Consider the following 22,961-nt stretch of genomic DNA (forward strand, 5'->3'; position numbering starts at 1 on the left):
GCTTTTTTTTTCTCCTCCTAATAAGTATAGTATAAAACCAGTTAACCTATTAATAGAAATTAGTTTATTAGAGTATCTTGGAAAGTAGAAGGCTGGGTCTTGCGATATGTATCACATACAATAGGTAATGTCATTTTGATTGGTACAGGGTTTGAGGAACTAACCACTGGGGCCACTCCCACACTGATGTTTTTGTGTGGCTTTAAGACTCAATCTTTGACTCCTGGCCTAACCCTGAACCAGGGTGTGCCTTCCCAGAATCCACAAGGCTAATAAGTGATATTGTGAATTCAAGAATGGACACATTTTCCCCTCCTCAAGCCAGTTATTTAATTCTCTGTACCAATGTTACCACTAGTCTCTGAGTCACTCAAAGTTTTAAGGTCAGTTTGCATTTTTTCTGTTCCCAGTATTTTCATGTCATTATCAGTGACCAAGTCCCTGATTATTCCTTTAGATCTCCAGCATCTGTCTGCATCCCCCCAAAACTCCTGGGCTGTCCTAAAGTCATTTGTCTTCTTGATACTCATTAGAATTAAGAGTGATTAAATATATGCTATTTAAAGCATATATTTCTAATCATATCTTAATAACAACTTTGAGGCTGGTTGCTACTGTTATTCCTGTTTTATATGTAGATGAAAAAACTGAGACATCAGAGGTTATATGATTTATACGAAGTCACAGAGTTAAAAGGGGCATATTTCATATATAGGGTTTGGTAAAAATAGGTTTATAGTTGTTTGTATGGAAAATAATACAATAATTAATAAAAAAAATAGTATAAGAATACACTCTGTGTTTCATATACTCACAACTGGAAACCTGAATGTGTCCTGCCTCATATGTCAAACACCCTCAAGCCTATTCAGCTAGCCCTTCCTGCAGGTCTTCTGATGGTCAGTCTAACCTGTCCCTGAACATTGGAGTCATTTCCTTAAAGCGTTGATCTGATTGTTACTCTCCTGCCCAGAATTTTCAGTGACTCTCCATTACCTGCTGAAAAAGTGCCAATAGCAGTTAACACATGGCAGTGCTTCCGCAGCTCTCCCTGCGCTTCAGTGAATTAATGACACTGGATCCCATTTGCGGTCCTGTGCCATTCTCTGCATGCTCACCAGATTTGCCTGCCTGAAACGCCTGTTAAAGCTTCACTTTCAGCCCACAGTTGTCTGCAAAGCTTTTTGCAATCTCCAGGGTGGAAGTCTGTATTCAATTGAATTCATATTTTACTTATTTCACAAATACAATATTTATCTTTAATTGCTTTTTATTGAAGTTATTATTAGTAAATCCTTACGTAAATTAATATGTTTCTTGACAGAGTATGGATCATGTTGTTTTGTTATTGTTGTTTGGTTTTGTTTTTTTTGTGACAGAGACACAGAGGGAGAGACAGAGAGAGGGACAGTTAGGGACAGACAGACAGGAAGGGAGAGAGATGAGAAGCATCAATTCTTTGTTGAGGCTCCTTAGTCGCCTTAGTTGTTCATTGATTGCTCTCTCATATGTGCCTTGACCGGGGGCGGGGGGCTATAGCAGAGCGAGTGACCCCTTGCTCAAGCCAGCAACCATGGGGTCATGTCTATGATCCCATGCTCAAGTTAGCGACCCTCGCTCAAGCTGGTGAGCCTGCTCTCAAGCTGAATGAGCCTGCACTCAAGCCAGCAACCTTGAGATTTCGAACCTGGGTCCTCCACGTCGCAGTCCGATCCTCTATCCACTGCACCACCACCTGGTCAGGCATGGATCATGTTTTTAATGCACACCAGTTTTGGACTCAATAAAATATTCAATGAATATATAATGAATCATGTCAGCTAATATTAATCAAGTTTGATATCTTCAAGAGGAAGATTGTAGCTGAATATCTATATTATTTAGTCTTCATGAAAGATGTTTTTGAAATTATACTAAATAGTAATATGTATCAAATCAAGGTCAGCTCCATTAGCATTGACCTGTTTCTTTATTGTACATTTTTGCAAGAGTAGCTGCCCTTCTAAGAAAGTAACTCCCTGGGAACCCACGGACATTAAAGAAGCAAGTAACTTAAGCCTGCTAAATTCCCCTCTTGTAATTTCTATGTTAGTTCTCAAAGGTATTCATTCCACCAAGACAGGATAAATGGAAGACACGTTACATTTTTTTAAAAGAAAGATCTTGAAATAAACCCAACAATATAATCTACAAATCTTAAAGGCATATATTCTTTCTATATTATTTCTAGGTTTTTTCTTATTTAATTTGAAAGGTCTCATTTAATATAATTTACAAATTTAAAATGGAAGGAAGTATATGTTTTTTAGCAATAACAATTTCATAGACTTCAGTGTTTAGCATACTGCTCATTTAATTATCTCAGGATGATGAAATGACTCGTAGCTGGTGAAGACAGGAATTCAACCCAGTTTTTATTTTTCCAGGAATTTGAACAGATGAAAATATTTTAAAAATAATTTTATCTTTTTTTTTTAATAGTAAAAGCTCTGGGGAAAATTTTTGTAACTCCTGGAATTCCATCTTTCACCTTTTCTGTTATTCTACTTGTTACCATTAGGTGGGGCTAATTGGCCATATCAGAAACAAAGGAAGCAAAAGAAATCTGGACTATAAAGATACTAGGACATCTGAAAAAATATTTTTCACATCAAGTTTGAATTTTCTATATTGAAAATTTTGGGTTAGTAAGATATATTTGATCTTTTAGCATCTTATCAAGTGTACATCTGCACCTTGTATATTTATTGTAAAAAATATCTGTTAGTACTGCTTAATCATTTTTTAGGCTCATAATATTGTTTAGAATTCATTGAGAGCTATTGACTCCTTTCCCAGAAAGACTTGCATATGCTTCCACATGACGTCTGTCATATGCCCAGGTCCAGATGCCTGTCCAGTTTTCTAGTATAAATAACTGAAAATTCATCTCTTGTCCTCCAGTGGAACTGAACTATAGTTTACATTCACATTCCATCCGAAACATTTGTGGTGCCCCTTCAGTTGTACATGTGCTTTCAGAAGACTGTGTGTCCTAAAGCTATGACTGTAAGATAAAACTCTGCTAGATGTGCCAACACCATCCCCATGATCATTGGTGGTGGCTTGTATCTGGACAGTGAGGGCAAGAAGATGTGCTACTGCCTTAGGGGCTCCAGTCTGGGTCTCACCATTCCACTGCTGTCATTTTCTAAATACTTAAGTACATGCAACATCAGAACTTCTAAATGTTCCCCTCCTGGTTGTCCTCTACCCTCTTGTGAAGAATTGTGATCATTCCTTTCCTTCGCCTCACCTTTTAAAAGTCTGATCTTTTCAGGCAGTATCTTTTCTCATCTGCCTTTCAGATACTTAATTTTTTAATCTAAAAATACTTTCAAGCATTGTATTGACTGAATTCAACTAGATTATCTAAACCAAGAGATTTTGGGAGGATAGGGTAAGATTCTGTACTTTCTAATGTTATTAATTTCAAATAGACATAAAATAGAACTCTAGAAGTTAGACATAAAATAGAACTCTAGAAGTTGAGTCTTGAAGCATGGAAGCATTGTACATCATAAGAATACTCTTTTTGTTGGGATATTAAATCTCTATCAAAAGTAGAATTAATATGTTACTTACAGTATGTTATACATTTAAGACATAAATAATATATTTAATAATCCTTTAATTATTTAATATATTCAGTATCTTATTAAATTGAAAATTTAATATTAATATTGATCTGTCATCATTTTAGATTGTCTATTCAATTCATTGTGAAGTATTGCTTTAAATGTCTTTAAATAACTTTCACCCCCTCCCCCCAAATAGCGGAAAAGAGCAGTGGACCTGAATGTTAAAATCTTGGATTTGAGTAGTACATTTCTTATGGGAGCCAACTTTCCCAACAAGATTGAGAAGCATCTCTTACCAGAACACATTCACCAGAACTTCGTCCTTGCTGGCGATCATGTGATAGTTGATGGTCTACATGCGGAAGCACCGGATGACTTGGTATGTGTGTTCCGTTCTCTTTATGATTCTGGGCCCATCGCTGTGCTGCTACTGTTTTAACCCAAGTTCAGCGATAATGTATCATACCGTTAAAAATAATTCAGTGTTGCTAACCCCGAAACATTTAACTTTGGGATTATTAATTCCATAAATGCTTTGAATGATAAAAATTGTTTAATTATTTATGTGTTATGAAGAAGTCATTTTTAAAGCATGATCAAATAACAGTAATGATTGACATTCTAGACTATTCAGATTTTTAATATGTATTAGTTTTTACTTCACCTGGTTAAAGGTGCTTTATGGCATGTGCATTCAATACAATTTTGTCTGACCATAACCAATGACAGAGAACTCTAGTCAAGTATATTGTTGTATCTCTTACCAGTTTATGAGTCTAAAAGCTTGATTCACCTGTGCAAGCTATTATTTTATTTTATAGCGCTGACCACCTGAAGAATGAAATAGTGAGTTAGCCTATGTAATTATTGCATAGGACTTTGTATTATGATATTTATGTCTTTTATCTTCTGCTATTTAAATATAGGTGCGAGAAGCTGCTTATAAAATTTTTCTTTATCCCAATCCTGGTCAGTTGAGATGTTTAGAAGAACTGCTTAGCAGCAGAGATATTCTGGCAAAGTTAGTAGGGTATTCTACATATTCACACAGAGCTCTTCAAGGAACAATAGCTAAAAATCCAGGTAAGCCTATTTATCCAACTTTTAAGGACAAAATATAATTTTAATGAAATTGAACTTCTGACTTAAAACTTTTTTTGAATTTATTTTTGATTATACCATATTATATTAGTTTCAGGTGTACAACATAATGATTCAACATTTATATACCTTATAAAGTGATCACCACAATAAGTCTAGTGACCATCTCTGTCACCATACTTAGTTATTATATGATTGACTATTTCCTATGCTGTGTATTTCCCATGACTTAGTTTCTAACTGGAAGTTTGTGCTTCTTTATTCCCTTTGCCTTTTCTGGCAAGCATCAGTTCTTTCTCTGCAACTATGAGTTTGTTTTTGTTTTGTTCGTTTTTTTAGATTCTACATATAAGTAAAATCACATAGTATTGATCTTATTTCAGTTAATGTAATAATCTTTGGGTGCATCCATGTTGTCTCAAATGGCAAGATTTCATTCTTTTTCATAAGCTGAGTTGTATTCTATTATCTATGTGAACCACAGCTTTATTTTTTTTTCTATCCATTCATCTGTTGATGGATACCTAGGTTGCGTCCATATCTTGGCTATTGTAAGCAATGCTGCTGTGATCATAGGGATACATATATTTTTTGAATTACAGCTTTGGTTTTCTTTAGCGATTTACCCAGGAGTTGAATTGCTGGGTCATATGGTAGTTATATTTTTAAGTTTTTGAGGAATACCCATACTGTTTTCCATTCTGGCTGCACCAGTTTACAGTCCCCACCACAGTGAATAAGGGTTTCTTTTTTGCCACATCCTCACCAACACTTATTACTTGTCTTTTTGATAATAGCCATTCTGACAGGTGTGAGGTGGTATCTCAATGTGGTTTTAATTTTTATTCCCCTGATGATTAGTAATGCTGAGCATCTTTTCATGTATCTGTTTCTATCTGTATGTCATCTTTGGACAAATGTCTTTTAAGGTCCTCTGCCCATTTTCTTATTGGATTTTATTTTGTGATGTTGAGTTTTATATATAAGGTCTACCGGAAAGTTCTGTCCGTTTTTGGAATAAAACAAAATACAAGTTTTTCTTACCGTCAATAAACTTTATTAAATAATATAATTGCCATTATTATTAATGATTTCTTGCCAGCATGAGGGCAATTTGTATATCCCATTTTTTTTTTTAATTTCTGAAGCTGGAAACGGGGAGAGACAGCCAGACAGACTCCCGCATGCGCCCGACCAGGATCCACCAGGCATGCCAACCAGGGGGCCACGCTCTGCCCACCAGGGGGCGATGCTCTGCCCCTCCGGGGCGTCGCTCTGTCGTGACCAGAGCCACTCTAGTGCCTGGGGCAGAGGCCAAGGAGCCATCCCCAGCACCCGGGCCATCTTTGCTCCAATGGAGCCCTGGCTGCAGGAGGGGAAGAGAGAGACAGAGAGGAAGGAGAGGGGGAGGGGTGGAGAAGCAGAAGGGCGCTTCTCCTGTGTGCCCTGGCCGGGAATCGAACCCAGGACTTCTGCACGCCAGGCCGATGCTCTACCACTGAGCCAACAGGCCAGGGCTACATATCCCATTTTTGAAAAATGTTTTATCTTTTGATGCGAAAAATTGAACCAGTGCTTGTTTGATATCTTCTTCATTTTTGAATTTTTTGCCCTTCAAAAAATTTTGTAAGGACAAAAACAAGTGATAGTCGGACGGTGCTAAGTCTGGGGAATATGGTGGATGCGACAGACATGCTTCTGTAGCATTTCTTCCTTGTTGAAATTCGTAAAAATTACAGTGGCGTAAATGAACTTTATTAGTAGCCATGGGTACACTATCGCTTCACACATAAGACTAACGTGAATCAACTTTGTTTTAGTTAATTTGCTACATCAGTATGTATACATTAAGTGATAAAAATAGAGAGGCACATATGCGCCAAATAAACATGTGCTTACGTGTCAAAACTTGTGATAGAAACGGACAGAACTTTCCGGTAGACCTTACACACACACACACACACACACACTATATCGTTAGCAAATACCTTCTCCCATTCTGTAGATTGCCTATTTATGTTATTGATGGTTTCCTTCACTTTGCAAAAACTTTTGAGTTTGATGAAGTTTAATTTGCTTATTTTTATGCTTTTGTTTCCTTTCCCTGAGTGAGCATATTCAAAAAGATTATGCTAAGACTGATCTCATAGAGTTTACTGCCTTTGTTTTCTTCTAGTAGGTTTACAGTTTCAGGTCTTATATTTAATTCTTTAATTTATTTTGAGTTTATTTTTGTATATAATGTAAGGAAGTAATATACTTTTATTTTCTTTACTGATATCTGTATAGGTTTCCCAAAGCATATATTAAAGAAACTTTCTTTAACCCATTATATATTCTTGCCTCTTTGTCATTGATTAATTGACCACATATAAGTGTGTTTTTACTTCTGGGCTCTCTATTCTGTTCCATTGATTATGTGTCTGTTTCTGTGCCTGTACCATACTGTTTTGATTACTACAGCTTTGTAGTATAGTTTGAAATCAGGAAGCATAATACCTCTAACATTATTCTTCTTTCTCAAGATTTCTTTGGCTATTCAAGGTCTTTTTTGTGGATCCATATAAATTTTAAGATTATTTGTTCTAGTTCTGTGAAAAAAATGCCATAGGTATTTTGATAGGGATTGTGTTGAATCTGTAGATTGCTTTGGGAAATATGGACATTTTAAGATATTAATACTTCTAGTCCATGAGCATGGTATATCCTCCCCATTTATTGTGTATTCAAGTTTTTCATCAATGTTTTTTAGTTTTTAGAGTAGAGGTCTTTTACTTTTTTGGAAAAATTTATTCTTAGGTATTCTTTTTACAATTGCAAATGGGATTAAATTTTTTTTTTTTTACCTTTGGATACAGCATATTATTTATGTAGAGAAATACAACAGATTTCTGAATATTACTTTTTTATTCTGAAACTTTTCTGAATTTATTCATGAGTTCTAATAGTTTTTTGGGGGTGGAATCTTTAGGGTTTTCTATATATAGCTATAGTATAATATCCACTGTAAGTGGAGAAAGTTTTACTTCCTTTCTAATTTGGAATATACTTCATTTTGAATGTATTTTTTTGTTTCTTCATTTGACTGTCTCTCTGTGTTTGTGTCTATGACTTAGATGGAACAGCAGCCTCTCCCTATTTTGCTGGAGCCTCCCTTCTGTAGAATGTATATACCTGGTATTTTGGGCAGACCAGCAGGAGCTGGACCTGGAGTGGGCATGGGCTGTAGAGGGTCTGGGGCCAGCTGCACATGGGCACCTTGGAAGGCTGGTTGAAGGTCAAGTCCTTGGGGCAAGCCTCACCAAGGGCCCTTTGGTAACCTGGCTAGAGCTATAGTTAAAGTGGATTCAGGACAAGGGTAGCCTTGGAGACAAGCCATGCTGGGGCCTAGATCTGTAGCTAAAGTAGGCATGGTCTGATACAAGTCCTGGAAGTAAGCTATCCAGGCTAGAAATGTAGTTTGAGTGGTAGAGAGCTGTGGAACATCCCCAGGACAAGCCTCAGATCTGGTATGGCCTGGTATGAACTGTGATAGTCCTGGCCAGCTGGCTAGCCTGAGTGGATCATGCTGTTGTTATGTAATCAAGGGGGAGGCAGAGAGCCACAAGTGGTACTCTTTAGTGCCTCTGACACCAGAGAGAGTTCCCACAGGTACCCTCCTGTTCGGCAGAGACTCTAGGACTAGTAAATATATAGAATTCCTTCCGTTTCTTCAGTGTGCCCCAGGGCTGGCAAGTCTGTGAGCAGGCCCCTCAGTGACCCTCCCTGCTGCAAGCTGGTGAGTGTTGGGGTTTCCACAGTACCGTCTCCATCGCTTCACACATTTCCGTGTGGTATCTCTCTTGTTTGTTGTGCCGAAGTTGTTCAGTCAGCCCTCATTCTTCTTTAGAGGGGATTTCTCTGTCTGTAGATGTGAATTTGTTGTGTTTCTGGGAGGAGGAGAGTTCAGGCTCTTCCTATGCAGTCATCTTGAACCACAAATCTCAATTTCTGGCTTTAAATATATACTGCTCACAAAAATTAGGGGACATTTTATCAATTCTTATGAAGCTATAAAATATCCCCTAATTTTTATGAGCTGTATAGCTATAAATTAGTGTTGTATTTTTAGTATATTTAGAGACCCATTTATTGAGATTTTTCTATATCTTCAGACAGTAACAACTTTCAAAGACCTAATAATTATGAACATATTCATTTCATCCAAGGTATGGATGGCATTTTATTTCATACGTGTTAAGAGTAAATCATACTTACATTTGCAGTGATACCAATTTAAATTATTTTCATTTTAACTTAAGTTTCACTTTAACTACTTTCTGTGCTCCATCTACCCAATTGGTTAGAGTTAGTGTGAGAGAGGATGAAAGACCAATATTTCTGCTGAACTCAGGGTTAAATGTAGACTAGGTCCAATAGGAACGTGTGGTCCTGTTAACATCCTTTCCTGAGAAGAGTGCTGATTGAGAAGGTTTGTTCTAAGCAGGAGGAAAGCGTCTTTCCTTGGGCTTGCAGTAAACTTGCTCTGTATTCCATTGAGCTATTTGATTTACAATGTATAAGAGAAAATGTTATACCATAAGATTTTTCAAAGGCATTTATTTAAATTACAGTTACAGTTGAGATGGAGTCAGTTTAAGGGTGGTTGCCATGGTAGTTCATATGCAAGATATGCTTTGGAAGTTGAATCTACAAGACTTGGTGATGGGATGGGAGGGAGGAGGAGACAGTGTGATGGACCTATGGTTTCCAGTTGTGCACCTGGGTAGACATGCCATTCATGGAGGGAGGGAACACTGGAAGCAAATTGTATGAGTGAAGGTCACCTCCTTATTCTGTCTTGTCTTTATCTTTCCTGTGTCTCTCTTCTTTCTCTAATACACTCATATCTTCTTCAGAGTTCTCTTAGATGTACCCATTCTTATTTCTCCCTCTGTAAAGGCCATTTTTCTTCATCTGTCAAGGCTGTCTGTTAAGCCTAGGTGCGTCACGCTCCTTCTTATGCTCATGTTATTTCCGTATGGGACAGCTCCTACTTCCCAAGCTGTTAACATCCTGCCTAAGTCTTTCGGTGTTCAGCTCAAAACCTACCTCTTTCTTGAAGCCTGTTGAATTTTTTCATTTCCTTTGGTCTCCCTTGTTTCTGAACCCTTAAAACATAATTTGTTGTACATAATTTAGCTCCAAAGTAGATATTATGTAATTCTGTATTTAGTCGCTGTTGTCACCAGATTGTTATAATAATATATGATTCTTATACTATGTTCTATTATTTATATATAGTTACAATATTATTCAGTGCTTATTGTAGGCTGTTATTTCATTTACTATATCTAAAACCTTGTAGAATGGGGGTTTGGATCCATTTCACAGATATGGAATCCAGGGTTCGGTTATGTTGCTAAAACGTGGCAGAGCTGAAAGCTAACCCCATACTCCAAATGCACACAGACTCTTCTGTAGGCTGCTTGAGACCTCATGCCCGACCTTGCATCAGCTACATTCCCTATTTTCATCTATTGATACAACATATATCTCCTGAGTTTTTACTATATGTTGAATATTATTCTGGGCATAATAATAAATTAGTATGGAAAACAGATGGAAGTTCCTGCTCTTGTACATTTTATATTCTTGTAAGGGAATGAATATGTTATGTTATTAGTTAATACAAATTGTGGATAAAATTGAGCAAGGAAGGTGCACATGTAGGGGAGGTGTTGACATTTTAAACAGTTATCAGGAAAGGGTTTGCTGACAACCAGACATGTGAGCACAGACATGAAGGAGGTGCAGGGAAAAGTCTGTGGCTTTCTAGGAGAAGAAGGTTCCGTATGAAAGGTTTCAGGCGAATAGTGCCTGACATGTTTAAGGAACAGTGAAGAAGGCAAAGTGGCTGAAGCGGATGAGTGAGGGGCAGTGGGAAGAGGTGAAAGCAGGCAGGCCCAACACAGGGCTCTATGAAGTAGGGCTTTTCATTGAGTGAGATGGGAGGTCCTTGGAGGGTTTTGAGCAGACAAGTAAGTTAATCTCACTTAAAATTTAATGGTAAGTCATGTACTGCTGATGTCAAAATAGACTGCAGACAGGCAAGGGTGGAAGAGAGACCATGTAGAAGCTATTTTGCATTAATCAAGAGGAGGAAGGTGCCAGCTTGACCAAAGAGATGGTGGCATGGGGGTGCTAAGTTTAGGTGGTCAGATTCTGGGTCTACAGTATTTTGAAGGGAGAGTTACGGTTTTTGACCTGAGCAACTTGAAAAAATAGTGAATTATTGTTAACTAAAATGGGACCGAAGCTTGGTTTGGTACAAGTCAAGTTTGAGATGCCCGTTGGTATTCAAGTGGCAGTATTGAGTAGGCACTTAGATATACAACTATAGATTTGAGGAGAGAGGTCTGAGATGAAGACATACATTTGGGGCTTTATTTAAAGTTATGAGACTGTATGACAGTGGTTCTCAAAGTGCGCCAGGGCGCACTGGTGCACCCTAGAAGATTTCCAGGTGCGACCTATGGTATTCCAGAGAAATATGTGCCTGTTGGGGACCAATAAATCAACAGGGCTTTTGGAGTTTAGAATTTTGGGGGACAGAGATGTGGGGAATTGGGTGTAAGCTGACAGTCTGCACAACCCCCCCACCTCACTTGCCTGATTAGGTTGCAAAAGGCTGTTAAGCTGTGGTGCTGGATTGTTTACACTATCCCCCATGTTCCCCGGAAAGACTGGAGGCAAGTTTCTTCTATCCTTTGTTTGGTGTAAAGTTAATTTGATATGTATGGTGGGGGTTTTGGATTGATGATTAAACATGAGGAATTGTCTCTTGAAGCCTTTTGGATTTCTATAAAAGAAGAATATGTGGCAATATCTAAAAAATCTTGGAACATTTTACTACAATTTTCAACATCCTATTTATGTGAATTAGGATTTTCTACCCTCAACACAATTAAAGAAAGGAATTCTTCAGTGTATTGACAAGGAAATGAGAGTTTGGTTTTCAAATATATGCCCAAACATTGAAGAAACCGCTAGGACACATCAGGCTCATGTTTCTCATAAACACAAGAATGAAAAAACACATTCGTACCAGGACCTGCCGAATTTACTAAATCTTACTAAGAATGTATCCATATACATAAAAATAACATTTTGTCATTTTTTAATTTTTTTTTTTTCCATTTTTTTTTTTTTTCATTTTTCCGAAGCTGGAAACAGGGAGAGACAGTCAGACAGACTCCCGCATGCGCCCGACCGGGCTCCACCCGGCACGCCCACCATGGGGCGACGCTCTGCCCACCAGGGGGCGATGCTCTGCCCATCCTGGGCGTCGCCATGTTGCGACCAGAGCCACTCTAGCGCCTGGGGCAGAGGCCAAGGAGCCATCCCCAGCGCCCGGGCCATCTTTGCTCCAATGGAGCCTTGGCTGCGGGAGGGGAAGAGAGAGACAGAGAGGAAAGTGCGGCGGAGGGGTGGAGAAGCAATGGGCGCTTCTCCTGTGTGCCCTGGCCGGGAATCGAACCCGGGTCCTCCGCCCGCTAGGCCGACGCTTTACCGCTGAGCCAACTGGCCAGGGCCATTTTTTAATTTTTTAACCACTCTTCTACAAATTCTAAAAAGCATAAGTCAAAAAATGTAACATAAAAAGGGTTTTTAATGTCAGAATAAATTTAATTTTGTTGTATTAATTTCATTTAATTACCATAAAAGCACGCTTGGACTTTATTTTTTTTCTTTAATATTTGACTTAATTATTATAACATATTTCTCAGAAATTTGTATGTAGTGTGCCTGCAATTACTTGTAGGATTTTAAATGTGCCCTGAATTCAAAAAGTTTGAGAACTACCGCTGTATGAGATTGCCAAAGGAGTGAGCACATTTAAAGAACAGAATCCCATGAACTGAGGTCTGGAGCCCTCCAAGCCTCAGAGGTTAGGATATGAAGGGGCCACCAAGAAGGAGCAGTCAAGAGAAAAATGAACACAGGTCTGGTCCTAGAAGCCAAAGGAAAGCAGTGTCTTAAGGAGAAGAATGATCAGCTGACTCAAATGCTGAGGGCAGGTCAAAGTTGATGAACTCTGGGGATTGACCTTCGGTTTGAGTGATGTGTGTTGGAGGGCACTGAACCTGCCACAGAAAATGCCGGTTATCATTACAGCTAGTTACCAACATGAACTAAGAGTGGTTAGTGTGATAACATGGTGTGTTTGGAGTTAAGTGGTTGTATACATAGTCACGTAGGATGTGACCTGTGTCCTTCAAGAATTTAAAATTTAGTTGGAGAGCCAGATACACACATAAAAAGATAAATAATAATCCAGGTCAGTGTCTTTTCTTACACATATGAATAGATAGAAACACTTTGAAATTAAATTTTTTTTCTTTAGACTTCCATTAACTTTTTATTTTGGGGTATAATCTAAGGCTTTGGATTATTACTATGTCAGTTGAATTTGTATTTCTGATAAACTAATTATTATTATCTAGAAATATTTATTATATGTTTAGTGTAGTGAGCAACCCTGTTTCCCCTTTGAGGATCATCACTCTGAAGGCATTGTAGTGTATAAAAATGGTTATCACATTATAATTTTAACATGTATATTTATTTTTTTATATAAAGATATTTTCTTTTGGATTTTATTTTTAGAGACTGTCATGGAATTCCTTGAAAAACTATCTGACAAACTTTCGGAAAGGTTAGTTTTTATTGTACTATGTAGAAAATGTGTCACTTGTGTTTTTTTATGCATTTTTTAAAAATAATTATTTTTTTATTAAATTTTAAAATTTATTGTGTTAACATGAATTCAAGTATCCCACTCAATATAACACCCTCACCCCCTCAACAATGTGCCTCCCATTATACCCCCTTCACCCCCTCCCCTGACTCCCTCCCACGCTTCCCTCTGGGATTTACTAACCTTTTATCTATCTCTGTGTTATATATAATATATATAATTTCACCAATTCCTTCACCTTCTCTTTGTGCATATTTTCTTTAAAGACTTTATTTGTAAAAAATTAGAAAGTGACCTGTTAAGAATGTAAGTGTGGGAATGTTGGGTTGGACCAGTGGACTATTAAACAAGAAATTAAATGAACTATAAGATATACTTTAAAGCAGTGGTCCCTAACCCTCGGGCCATGGACCGCTACCGGTCCATGGGCCATTTGGTACCGGTCCACAGAGAAAGAATAAATAACTTACATTATTTCCATTTTTATTTATATTTAAGTCTGAATGATGTTTTATTTTTTAAAAATGACCAGATTCCCTTTGCTACAACTGTCTAAGACTCACTCTTGATGCTTGTCTCGGTCACGTGATACATTTATCCATCCCAGCCTAAAGGCCAGTCTGTGAAAATATTTTCTGACATTAAACTGGTCCGTGGCCCAAAAAAGGTTGGGGACCACTGCTTTAAAGCACATAGTTGTCCTCCTAAGGTGACAATCTTGAAAACTTAGGTCATCCCCTCTGATTAATTACTTGTCTTTAAAAAATCATCATTGATGTATAATTTAAAATTTTTCCAATTGTTTTTAAAATTATATATTTTAATTTGTATTATCAATTTATAACAAGTTCAGGAAATATTTTTCTTCTTTTGGCTTAAATATTGGCAGTCCACAATTGTGGTAAATTGATCTGTATTTTGATTTTGTATATTTTTAGAATGCTATGCTTCGTCATTTGTAATTTCAAGCTGAAGTTCTTTACTCTCTACAGTGTGTCCCTGTGTTATATTCATGCCTTCCCTTCTCCACATTGCCCAGTCTCTTGATCGTGCCATTTGTCCGTCACCAGCACTCTTGTAGCGCTTTGTTGAGGGGCAGTACTCCAGTAGGTGTCAGAGACCTAGAATTTCAGGAAGAAGCATGTCATGGTTTGTAAAAGAGGATCATGTTCCGGAAAAAGTCAAGAACCATATGATTTCACTTATACGTGGGATATAAAACTGAAAACAGTAAATAAACAAACAAGACAAGCTGACTAACGAAAACTCGTAGATACAGACGACAGTATGGTGATCACCAGAGAGAAAGGGCATATGGAGGAGGTAGAACAGGGTGCAGGGTCAAATACATGGTGACAGAAGGAGATTTGATTTTGGGTGGTGAACATACAATGCAGGATACAGGTGATGTATCATATAGAATTGTACATCTGAAACCTATGTAATTTTATTAAACCCAATAAATTCAATAAAATGGCACCCCAATAAATTTAATAAAAATGGGTCATGTTCTTTAATTTCTAATTATGCTGTGTAAAATTTTTTTTGCCTATTTTACTACATCAACATGTTAAATTTTAGCTTAAATTTCTATTTTCTGTTGTAACTCATGCCTGAGAACCAGTCCTCTCTAATTTGGATTATATTTAAGAATTATAAACTTATTTTTTAACCTAGTGAACCACCGTGGCTTTCATATAATAAAGAGGAAGTGTTAATTATGCAGTTATTTAAGAATTTATTCTGCTTTGCTTTGTTAAGTGTTAATATTCTCTACTTGTATGTAACTTATAGTTTAAGCAAATATCCTCAGAGTTTTACAGTTATATATAGGAGTTAATTCTCACAAAAACTTTGTATTCCACAAATATTAAGCATGCATTTGATTGTTGTTCAGCTGGTGTTTTCCTGTAGGGGAAAAATTATGAATTGTAATTTTAAATAAAATTATGTCAATATTCTCTTATAGAAAGTAATATATTTCTTTTTAAGATAAAGCAAAAAAGTAGTGATTTAAAGTTTGCAGTTTAATACTTTGTATGTTTCTGTTATTAATTTTTCTAAGCTTTTAGTACTTTCAAGACATCTGTCAAGATGCTTTTTTAAGGTAGAAATTGTAATTCACTGGTGTTTATATTCCTCTTTCTTCTAACACATGTAACATTGGGATTAATCCTGGTTTATATAGTGTTTGTACTACAAATTACTTCTAATTTTATTATGAATATTGGAAAGTAGCATAAGCAAACCAGTTTTTTTATAAATATAATTACTAAAATTTTGTCCTAACAATGACATACTTATTTTACAGAACTATAAAAGATTTTGAGATGATGCAAAGGATGAAAAGAAAACTAAATCCTCAATATTCTGTAAGTAACTATGTTGGAACATTTTTATTATAAAATAAACAGTCTATTACCTGAGGTCATTATCTTTTGACTAGCAGTTTCTTATGATATTTTGAAGGTGTCTGTCATTTTGTTTCTGATTCTTGCTTTTGGTGAAGAAAGGCATTGAAATATTTGATCTAGATATTTGAGTCTGACGTTCCCAGAAAATTCCATGTATTTTTGTTGGTTAGTTGACATAATATATATGTGTACACATTCACACACACATAAATACAGTGATACCTTGAGATACAAATTTAATTTGTCTGTAACCGAGCTCGTAAGTCAGTCAACTCGTATATCAAACTGCTGCTACTGGACCCATGCACCAATGCACCAACTAGCAGCAGCTTCCCGAATCACACCTTGTATTTCAGAATTTAGCTCGGATCTCAAACAAAAATACGAACTGGGTAGCAGTTCGTATCTAAAAAAATTCATATGTTTGTTCGTATCTCAAGGTACCACTGTATATATACTATTAACCCTGCCTATTAATAATACACACTAGTACAAAGGCTGCTTCCATTCTGTAGAGAGTTGGCTTCTCTGATTGAAGCAGCCTTGGAGCCTCGGTGTAGGCTTCATCTGGTAGGTGACAATTTTAACCATCAGTGTTAATGTTGTAGTTTACTCATTTGTTTGCTAACTTAAGGAACTCAACTAAATAAACTGATATGACAAAGTATACCTGTCCTGAAAGTACTTGTCTTCTCTTTCTGTGTGTGTGTGTGTGTGTGTGTGTGTGTGTGTGTGTGTGTGTGATAGAGACAGAGAGAGAGACAGATAGGGACAGACAGACAGGAAAGAGAGAGATGAGAAGCATCAATTCTTCATTGCGGCTCCTTAGTCTCTTTAGTTGTTCATTGATTGCTTTCTCATATGTGCCTTGACCAGGGGGCTACAGCAGAGCAAGTGACCCCTTGCTCAAGCCAGTGACCTTGGGCTTCAAGCCAGCAACCTTTGGGCTCAAGCCAGTGACCATGGGGTCATATCTATGATCCCACGCTCAAGCCAGTGACCCCGTGCTCAAGCTGGTGAGCCCGCGCTCAAGCCAGTGACCTCTGGGTTTCGAACCTGGGTCTTTGGTGTCCCAGTTTGATACTCTATTTACTGTGCCACTGCCTGGTCAGGTCTGAAAGTACTTGTTTTCAATCATAGATCAAATTATCATATGATCTTCTAGTCCAAACTAATGTGTCCTGTGGCCAGAATGCTGGCCAGGTGACTAGTGTGCCCTGAGAGTGTTGGGATTTCAGGAGTTAGGTCTCTGATTCCCGTGTGGTTTGAGGGCGCTATGAGATTTCTGGGGTGTCTATGCCATCCTTGTGTAGCTTCCCAAGTGCAACAATTAAGAAATAGACCAATCCTATCAAATTTACTTATTTCCAGAGTAGCGTGTCAGTTTTTAAATTTATATAGGAACTGTATCTAGCAAAGCAATACTTTTGCCTGTTAGCCAAGTCCACTTAGGGAACTAGATAATGGGTCAGAATTTACTTGCATGAATATAGAAAAAGAAAAAGTCAATGTGTTCCAAAAGCTAATTTATTAAAAGCTAATATGACTTGAAACTATCCTCTCTAGACATTGTAATATAACCACTGATGTTGATATTTCAGGAAAGATCTATGAAATGCCCATCTTCTCACATGGTCCATGTTTTGGTGAATGGTCCCACCATTCATCCTGTTCTTTGAGCCTGAACCTGTACTAACTTTAGACCAATGATTCTCGAAGTGTGTTCTCTGGACCAGAAGTGATAGCATTACCTGGGAACTCATTAGAAGTACAAACTCAATCCCCATATGAGACCCACTGAGCCTTGAGTCCTACATTTGTGTTTCAGTAAGCCCTCCTGATGATTTACCTCCCACGGCCTCATAATCAGTTGTCATGTCCTGTAGCTTCTACCTTCTTGAGAACTCGGTGTTCCTTCCTCCTCATTTGCACAGCCTTGGTTGAGACATCATTATTAATTCTCACCCAGGTTATAGTTGTTGCCACATTGGTTTTGTAGCCTTTTGTCTGGCACCCCTCAAAGCTATCCTGGATTCTGAGTGCCTAGCAACATACCTAGCTCAGTGTTAGACTCAAAGTGGTACTCAGCACCTATTTGAAATATAAAGGAATGAATGAATGAATGAATGAATGACTTGCCACCAAAGGAATTTTTCTAAAAAGCAAATCTGATCTTGTCACTCTCGTGTTTAAATTTTTTCAGTTGCTCCCAGTAATTTTTATGTTTATTTTCCTGTTCCTTAGTTTTCCCTACCAAGCCGTTGGTGATTTTGACTTGACCTGCTTCTTGAGCCTTATCTTCTGCCGCCCTTATCGGCCAAGTTTGTGTCCTTTGCTCTCCACTGATACCTGCATGGTGCCCATGCACTGTTTTTGCTTACTGTAGCTTTGTTTTCCCTTGCTTACCTTTCTTTTGTTCCTTAATTTAACTGTTCTGTATGTGCCAGCAACTATGGTAGTTAGCTTCCAGTAAGTCACAAGTACTGTACACAGAATGCCTTTCTCCCTTTCTCGTCTGGATTAAGTGCTCCTATTCTTCAATACTCAACTCAGGTTGGTCACCTTCAAACATTTCCTGAACTTTCACCGTGATTTAAATACCCCCATTCCAGGCTCAGTGTCACATGGTACAGCATCAATAACAGGATATCCCATTTGTTTCAATGCGCTCAGATTGTTGACTCACCTTTTTATGCCTGAGTATCATTGGACCCTTGGCACAGGGGACATGTCTGGTTGTTTCTATTTGTTTTTTCTTTTATATCATTAGAGCCTGCATGCACTCTTGCATCTAACAGATAGTAAATGGATTTGTTGGAGGAATTGTGTGCTAGAAACTGAATACTCAGGGACTAGAGTACTAGGGGTGCTGTCCCTGGCTTTCAGGAGCTTATAGGGAGGAAGAAAATAAACCTACAAGTTTCTAACATTGGTTTATGTCCACGATAGAAGTATGACCATGGAATAGGAGAAAATGTCTAAACCGAAATTTTGAATGATAGTGGTAATAAGGATAGAAGCCAATATTTATGGAGCTCTTACTCAATGTTTAATACATTGCTCACAAAAATTAGGGGATATTTTATCACTTCATATTCATTTTGAAATATCCCCTAATTTTTGTGAGCAGTATAGTTTTAAGTGCATTAAGCAGTCCTATTTGGGAGGTGCTTTTGACTCATTTCACAAATAGCTATTGAGTGAATATTGAGTATAGGCAGTGTTCAGGATGCCACCAGGATATAATAGGGAAAAATACAAACAAGGCACCTGCCCTCATGAAGCTTACATTCTAGGGAAAGAAAACATAGTAAACATGAAAAATATGTACAAGCTGTGTCATATGGTGATAAAGGCTATAGGGAAAATAATGTAGAGAGAAGGGAAGGGAGCTTGCTCTGTTAAATGTGTTGGTCAGAAAGAGCACACTGGAACAGAAGCTTGGAGGAAGTGAGGAGTTCACCATGGAGACAGCACAGGGAAGGGGATTCTGAGAGAGAACCAGCAGTGCACAGGCTTGAGGAGGAGGCTGCTCTGTGTGACAGGGAACCACAGGAGGCCAGAGTGGAGTGAAGGATGGAGCGAGTTGCAGGAGGTGGGCTCAGGATGCAGTCCAGGTGAAATCAGGTCACATAGTAGGAAAATGGGAAAACATCAGTGAACAGAAACAACTTTTCCAGGTCTTACAACTAGAGTGGATCAGAGACTTGAACCCAAGCAGTTTGGCATCACAGCCTCGTCTCTTAACCACTCTTTTGTCACCTGGACAGTTTGTGGTGAGGACGATCCTTTAGGTATTCAAGATTTCTTTCTTTCAGTATTCTATACCAGTTGTCAAAAACAGCTGTTAATAAACATTTCTCTATGACATATTTTCTTTGCCAAGATTAGACTTAATTCTGCTTCAGTTACATTTTAAATTGTTGCTTTCATTTTTGGGATCCACCTTAAGCTTCTTGCTTAGGTTTAGAAAGAACCTAATCTTACCTCTGGTATACTAATCTTACCTGCAGTGTGTTTTATGAATTAATACCTGGGTTACATTTCGGGAGAAATTTCGACATGGCTTATTTATTCTATTAGTGTTGACTTGTATTAGTTTACATTTTAGAATGGCGTTTGTTTACACTCTCCCCAAATTCTGTGATTATGCCTTATATCTTTTTACTCATTGATTATAGGAGTTAAAAATAAAGAGGCAGGTATTTCTTGACAAGTTATGAATTTTCAGGGTGTTAAAAAACTTTTTGACATAATAACAGGTTTATACTTTGTAAACTAATTAAATTATTGATTAAAATTGTGAAATAGTCAGTAGCTTTCATAACAGTGAATTTTTTCATTGTAGGAATTAATGCCTTGGGACCCCCCTTACTACAGTGGTGTGATTCGTGCAGAAAAGTAAGTTTTTTGAGAGGGAAGAAAGATATTAATATTTAGTGAGCGCTTTGCACATTAGTTGTACAACTGCTCTCCCCACTCCGTTGCCCACATTGCAGACCTGTGTTTTTCCAGGTCAGCCCTCTGCCTGCTTGGTCAGCATCTGCCCACATTCTTTAATTTGGATTGCAGAGCTCTGCTCTCAATCATGGTATCATGCTTTATCCCTCCCCACAAGCCTATTCTATGGCTTACATCATGTCTTTGTTGAAGACTAAAATATCTCCCCATCGAATCTAGAATCCGGCCCCTCTCCTCCAGTGTGCAGCTTCCAGGTTCTCTTTCTGGACTTAGCGTTTTGGGCGCCGGGACTTGCTGTATCCTGTCTCTGGCTTAGGGTAGATGCCCAGAAAATATTTAATGAGCCAATGAAGAAATAATGAAGCATGGCGCTTTGTGATTTTCTTATGTTTTCTCATTTTTATTTGAACATATTGTCAGCACATTACTGGCACTGGGAGGATATAAATGAAGTAAAGACTGAGGGAACATAGGTTGACAGAAGAGGTCCTCTGGCATCTGTATTCTCCTGTGTTTATTATATTGTGGCAAAGTTGGTGATATTTTTCTCCTTAAAATTCCCTGCTTTTGTCATTTTTATATTTGCATGTAAACCCAAGAAATAATAGAGTTTTGTTCAAAGTGAACACATTTAAACATGTTTATGTCCCAAGCAACTTTATATGCACAACAGGAATTTTAAAAAACTCTTAGAATCATACCTTTTAACAAATCATTAGCATTTTCCCTGTACAGTTAATTTTTGAGATCTGCAGTTTAACTAAGAGAGTTAAGATTGATTCAGGTAATGGAAAAAATAGAAGTTTTGTGCCTTCATATTTATTAAAGCATGATAGCATGTATCATGATAAAATATATTTATTTGATTGGCATTAAACTTTTAAAGCCTTTTGTTACTATGTATTATTGAAGTATCAAGTACTAAGTACCTTACTAAAATTAGACTTTATTTTAATCATTTCCTTTAGCATTTGTCATAAAACAGAAAACAGTAACTTTCTATGTTCTTTTAGGTACCAGCAGGAAGAGGTGCTTTAAACTAGTTACTGTGTTGAAAAGCCCACCCACTTAATCTTTATTTTTCCCCTCCTTAGCTTCTTCATTACATCTCTGTTCCCCAAATCCATCTTAGTTACGTAGCGTAATTGTCTCATAAGCAGTACTAATACTTTGTCAACTACTAATCTTTATGCATGCATCTCAGATTCAGCATCAGTCATCTTTTCTATGAGAGCATATAAACTTATTCAAAACCTGTCATAATTTGATCTTGATAAACATTTAGTGCTTAGCAAATGTTATACCTTAGCATAAGGTATTATCTCACTAATATTTTTTTTGGCTGCAGAACTTTAGACCTTGCTCCCTATAGTTGCATAAAAATATAATTTCTTTTAAAGTTCCTCTAAAGAAAGATTTGACTTGGTTGATTGGCCTGTTAAGATGAAGGATTACTAAAATTATTTTCTTACTGCTTTCCATACTTATATATTTTGTTTGATTTTTGACATTGTAAAGTAATATGTTTAATGTATTTGTTTCTCATTATTTGCTATTGTGATTTTTAAGTAGTATTTCTCCATATCATGTCCCCTACCCCTTATCATTTTAATTAATGCTGCGGCCTTAAATTTAAATGATATTTTTGTCATCTAACTATATTCTGTAAATATAGCATGGCCAAATGGTGATTATACGGAAATTACCTGTGAATACTGAAAAATTTAGGAAGATATACTCAATTGGAATTTAAAGGATATGAATTAATCATGGGTATGGAATCCCTGTGAAGTTTGATAGTGACCATAAACAAAGGCTATTGAATAAAGGGTGGTAACTCCCTCTTCTCCATTTCTACCAAAAATACAACACTGAAAAGTTTTTCTGTTGCTGCTGTAAAATCCTTGAGTCTCCAGTTAAGCTGGGAGTTCTCACCCATCTACACCAACCAGAGAGATGGGGTCTTACTGTTCAAGTCAGCCTCTGGAAGCATGGGAAGCATGGGAGCCCTTGAGACAGTGAGACAATGTATGTGGCCAGGGGTATGTTTCCTGGAGTCAGAGGAACCTGGGCAGATTCTAATGTCACCACTAAATGTAAATGAGCTATACATGATCTTTGGAAAATTATTTATCCTCTCCAAGTCTCTTACCAACGTTACCTATAAAATAGAGATTATCATTGTCTCTACTTCATAGGTCAGGATTAAATAAAATAATGCTTGTATTACTAGTACTAAAAGAACATTATTATATGGAGTTGGCCATCTGTGGACATTTTTCTAGAGAATGGTTCACTGTAAGTGTGCTTTTTAAGTGTTTTCAAAAATCTTTTTGAAGGAGGGGTTCTCTTTCAAAAGAAGCTGTTAAAGTTCTCCTTTAAAGCTTCTCTAAGAAAACACTTGCCGAAAATGTGATGTATTATCTAGTTAGTTGTAGAATGCTCATCAGAAAAACTGTAGATGATATATATGGATACTGAATCTAGGAAGTTCATTCTGCCAGTGTTTCCCAGCATCACTGTGTCCAGGGGGGAGGAACCGACGACTGGCCAGCAGGACAGCTCACTGTTGAACCTTTCCCTTTCCAAGGTTGTGGGGTCACTACTGCCTTCGAAATAAAATTG

At 37.4% G+C, this 22,961-nt stretch overlaps 1 protein-coding gene across 2 annotated transcripts in view; it reads left to right on the forward strand.

The window, feature by feature from the left end:
• The window catches only part of MIPEP (mitochondrial intermediate peptidase), a 177,052-nt gene that overhangs the window by 15,216 nt on the left and 138,875 nt on the right, over window positions 1-22,961 (forward strand). For both annotated transcript variants that reach the window (XM_066381009.1, XM_066381010.1), the window contains exons 6-10: window positions 3,817-3,999; window positions 4,547-4,703; window positions 13,371-13,419; window positions 15,773-15,833; window positions 20,224-20,276. In XM_066381009.1, coding sequence (XP_066237106.1) covers window positions 3,817-3,999; window positions 4,547-4,703; window positions 13,371-13,419; window positions 15,773-15,833; window positions 20,224-20,276 — 503 coding nt within the window. The remainder of the gene's footprint in view (window positions 1-3,816; window positions 4,000-4,546; window positions 4,704-13,370; window positions 13,420-15,772; window positions 15,834-20,223; window positions 20,277-22,961) is intronic.

Source organism: Saccopteryx leptura, chromosome 4 (assembly GCF_036850995.1).
Source record: "Saccopteryx leptura isolate mSacLep1 chromosome 4, mSacLep1_pri_phased_curated, whole genome shotgun sequence".
NCBI lineage: Eukaryota > Metazoa > Chordata > Mammalia > Chiroptera > Emballonuridae > Saccopteryx > Saccopteryx leptura.